This window comes from Panicum virgatum, chromosome 9N (assembly GCF_016808335.1).
Source record: "Panicum virgatum strain AP13 chromosome 9N, P.virgatum_v5, whole genome shotgun sequence".
Lineage (NCBI taxonomy): Eukaryota > Viridiplantae > Streptophyta > Magnoliopsida > Poales > Poaceae > Panicum > Panicum virgatum.
This window is the reverse complement of record NC_053153.1, coordinates 40464439-40468987: the sequence shown is the minus strand read 5'-3', so window position 1 is coordinate 40468987 and position 4549 is coordinate 40464439. Positions and strand designations below refer to the sequence as shown.

General features: G+C 50.2%; 1 protein-coding gene across 2 annotated transcripts; it reads right to left on the bottom strand.

The window, feature by feature from the left end:
• Positions 1-432: 432 nt before the first annotated feature.
• LOC120692952 (formin-like protein 4) lies at positions 433-4305 on the bottom strand. 2 transcript variants are annotated; one of them, XM_039976340.1, is made up of 4 exons: positions 2994-4305; positions 2698-2897; positions 1716-1957; positions 433-1439 (listed from the first exon to the last, which is right to left on the bottom strand). In XM_039976340.1, the coding sequence occupies exons 1-4, from the start codon at positions 4247-4249 to the stop codon at positions 654-656; spliced, it is 2484 nt and encodes an 827-aa protein (XP_039832274.1). In that variant the 5' UTR covers positions 4250-4305; the 3' UTR covers positions 433-653. The 2 variants fall into 2 exon arrangements, with proteins under 2 accessions (XP_039832274.1, XP_039832275.1); XM_039976341.1 differs by having other exon boundaries at positions 1824-1957.
• Between the last annotated feature and the right edge of the window lie 244 nt (positions 4306-4549).

Below are 4549 nucleotides of genomic sequence, written 5' to 3'. Positions count from 1 at the left end.
AAATGCGAGAATGATTAAGTCCAGCCAGCGCAACCGAGCAGGAGGTGATGATGATTGCGTTGCGTCGCTGGGAGTCATTCCTCGTTCCTTATCACCCCCTTCTCAGTTCGCTGCTCTTTTGCAAAAATTTCAAAGGCTAGTGGTACCTTCAATTTGCGCCCCCCCCCCCCCCCCCCCCCCCCCCCCCCCCCACACGCCCTTTTCCGTGGAATATCCACAAGCTAAACGTAGCTGAAGCAGTGACAAATTAATGGCAATAACACAATATCTTAATGAAAGTCAATGCACTTCAAATCTCTAGTGGAATTTGAGAACATCTCTCCAAATCTTAACAGTCTTGCAGAATGAATTATCACTAATTTTCATTTGCTGGTTGTTCTCTTGATCTGACTTAAAAGTAAACTTGATTTCTGTCCTAACGGGTTTGAAACGAGGATAAAGGTGTACTACCCGATAACTTATTTATTTTCTACAGAAAAGAATTCCATCCATCGATAATTATACAACATGATTTCACCTATCTTCATACCTAACCAAAATTAAATATCTGCTTGGTTTGCTATGACAAAATGCAACAGTATTCATCTATATAGGATTCTTGTGGTTCTGCCTGTTTCAAAAATTCAGTAAGTTTCTTCCGTGATCCACATTTCCTACAGCGACGAACTCTCATCGTCGGAGTTGCTATCCCTTCCATGCTGGCTGTGCAAATTCAGCATTGCCGTTGTGGCAGCTGACATTCGGAATGACCTTGCAGATCCAACAACTGTCCTGTCTTGCTGGCTGACCTCCCTGCAGACGTAGTCCAATATGGACAGGAAGTCCCTCACCACCATGAATATCCTCAAAGGGTGCGCTTCCTCCTTCGCGGCATCCCCATGGAAGTACTCGGTGATCTCTTTCACTCTTCCCAGAGCTCGATTCTCCTCGCTCCTGACCTGTTCGATCTTCATCTCAGCTTCCTTGAGAAAATCATGCATCGTTGAAAAGAAATTCTGGCCTTGAGTGCACAACTTCTCGAGCAGGAGGATTGACTTGATGCTTCCAAGACCAGCTTCAAGCTTCGACACATAGCCGTGCAGTACATCGAAGTCCATGCTAGCTGCTTTCTTGACATTCCCTAGCTCAGTGCTCAGCCCAGATACAACTTTGAGTCCTTGCTTACGGAACTGTTCATCTTTGACGATATTCCTGCTTTGACTTTCTGGAGCTTTCTCAGATTTTGCATCTTCAGAACGGACGATTTCTTGAACAACGAAGTGTAGCAGGGTGGTTTTACCGTCAGTACCTTTGACGTCTGCGAGTTTTAGGAGGGTATCGAGCTTGAAGGCTTTTGCCTGACCCCGGATTGTGCCAACATTCATTCTATTCCCAGTTCTCAGAACAGCTTCAAGTAGCTTCAGAAACAATCTGCTGCCTTTCAAATCATCACAAGCGGCCTGCAAAACCATGTGAAGAATGTCAGGAACCCATGCATGGAAAAATCCCAAAACTAGAAGGAAAAAATCGGAATGTGCTATCGAAAAATTATCCATTTTGAAAAGTTGATTCCACCATAATCCAGAGTAGCTCTGATCTATCAACAAAAATGTGTGAGCTAGGAAAATGACTTAATTTGTAAAGAATTGTTTGGAGGCAACAGATAGGAAATAATGACATACAAATTAAAGTAGATACTTGTCGTAGAAGTTACAATGAAATGTTCACGGGCATACCTCTAATGTTTCAAAAGATTTCTTGAGGTAATTTATTTCGCTCTCAAAATTAGCTCGATAGAGCATAGCGTCAACTCTTTTGAAGGAAAAAGGTATATCAAGCACGACCTTGAGAAACCGCTCTGCCGAACCCAGCTTTGATAAGTCCCCAGTAAAGTTTCGAAGTTTCAGTTCTTCCTCTTTAGTAGGAGCCATCTTTATTAAGGTTTCCAACAGATCAGCCCCCAGACATTCAGCATTGCCTATTTAAAATGTCAGTAACAATTAACACTGTGAGTAGAACTAGACAGGATATCTTTGAATATGATGATGTATCTGATTGACGATTCTAGAGCAGCATGTATTGCATTTTTTCCTAAATCTGATTGAAAAGTTCCTCATATATACTTCAATACGCATTGGTATAAGCATTATTTATAAGATACTAAACTTCCAAACATTCTCTGGGTAAGAATATTGAGAAGTCCTAAACTCCAGTTGCGTAATATAACATCTCTGCGCTACTGCAGACATAATATGAAGAATGTATATAATGCTCATTGTGGAGTGGCTTGCAAAGTTTACTCAGACTATGTTCAAAATGAAAATTCAAACAGCATACAGAATAAAACTATCTGCTAAGTATCTGAGTTTGATCTAATGCCGTGATACCATCACACTGCCTGTACAGTCATAGATATCTGCAGATTGTATTGTTGAGATCCGACAGTAATAGAACATTCTGAAAGGGTTCTCCTGGAAGCTAATGCGTGCCAGTATAATTTTGAAATTAAAGAATCTGGCTATCTGATTATAGTCCTAGAAATGTCCACACCGTAACTAATTAAATTGTACTCCCTCAAGTCACAACTACTTGACATATTGGACCGACAACCTAGTACCTAATGCTCAACCATGATATTAGATATTAGATGAGGTCACCTTATTTCTATTTAGTAGATATTCTGCATCATAAATATTCAGTAATCAAAGAATTGCTCACCATCTAGCAGTGCATCGGAGACCTCCTCCAGCGTCACATTCAGTGCACGCAGAAGGATGGCAATGTTCTGTGCCTTCTTGGGATCAAGGACCTTCTCTTCAGACCTACATTGTGGCACTCCAGCTTTCTTCGGTGTGTCCCTGTGAGGTGCATTTGCCGCATTGTTGGTGAAAAGCACCTCGATCATGTCCTCATCCAACCTGCAAGGAACTCATGTCAACATCATGATTTCTAATGAGTCGATACGTAACAAACATCCAATAATTCTACGTATGTTCCCAAAATCGGGTCTTAACTGGAATGAGTTGGACTTGAGCCGGTCCCAGACCATGTCACGGTCGGAGCACGCCCGGACCTTGTCCCAGTGCAGCGGCTTCAGCTTGGGCCGGGCTTCATCAACAGCAGCATCATCCTGCATCCGAATTGGCATGCCGTCATTGTCCCTCTTCACTGACATGAAAGGCGCTCTCGGCATGGCGACACTTGGCCCCTCTGTTTGCTCTGGTTTCAGCAGCCGGCTTGCTGATAATTGGCCAGCGGGTGGCCCCGGCGGCGGCGGCGGAGGTTTAGGAGTTGCATCGTTGCATCTCGGCGCCGGTGGAGGTGGCGGTGGCGGGTTGGGGGGTGGCAAGACCATTTGTTTGATCATGTCAGAGGCAGAGCCGGCGGAGAAGCGGGTGCGCGGCAGAGTGCGGCGGGAGCGCGGAACAGGAGGAGCGGGAGGTGGGGGCGCCACGGATGCAGCCGCGGGCGTCGGGGGGAAAAAGTCGCTGGTAAGGCTGGGGAGACTGCGGCGGGACGGAGTGGTTGTGCGCGGGCTGGACGAGCACGCCTCGCTCCACGTCCCCACGCCCTCGCCACCGCCGGACCCCGCCGAGCGCTGGCCCGGCGTGTAGTACGCGGCGTCCTCGTCGGACGACCCCGCGCGCCGCAGCGTTGGGAGCGGCCGTAGCTCTGGGCTCGGGACGGTGTCGTCGACGTCGCGGCACATACCCCTCCGTACGCACTCCGAGCGGACCTTCCGGTACGGGGTGGCGCCCGACGACGATCCCGCCGCAGAGGTGCCCACGGCGTCGGCGTGTAGCACGACGGCGGAGGCAGGCCCAGGGTGAGCGGCGGCGGCGAGGCCGGGGGGCATGTGCGTATGCGCGGAGTGGCGGGCGAGGCGGCCCGTGAGGAGGAACGCGGCGGCAAAGGCGAGCAGCGCTAGGACGGCCGCCGCAGCAGCGGAGGCGACGACGATGGCGGCCTTGGGTGTCCCTCCGCTGCCACCCCGGGAGCGCGGGGCCGGGCCCGTGCGGGAGGAGGAGGCGTCTGCGGTGACGGTGTCCGGCGGCGGCGGCGCGGGGAGCAGCGCGGGCCCGCCGTTGTCGACGGGCGGGACCGGCGTGGAAGGGTAGGCGGCGAAGCCCGGTGCTGGGGGAGCCGTCGTGGACGGCGGCGGGGTCCATTCGATGGGGAAGAGCGGCTCGTGCAGCTCGCGCCTGGCGTCGCCCCCGGCGCTGGCGCCGGCCGGGAGGACGAGGACGAGGACGAGGAGTGAGGTGAGCATGAGAAATAGAGATATTGGTGAGAGTGAGGAGAGGTGGCAGTGGAGTGAGAGTGAGATTGTGAGGGGAAGCGGAGGAGAGGGAAAAGGAGGGAAGGAATAAGGAAGGAGTGCGGGGAGAGGAAGGAAGCCGCCATTTTCTGGGTTTGCTTCGCTGCAACGTCTCTTGCACGCGTGGCACTTCCTTCTTTTCTTATAACAACATTGACTTTTGCTATTCGGTCAAAAGTTCTCTAGCGGGTCACTCCCGGTGGAGATTTGGTTAGAGTTTTATGCATATTGAATAGGATTTTATGTCACCTT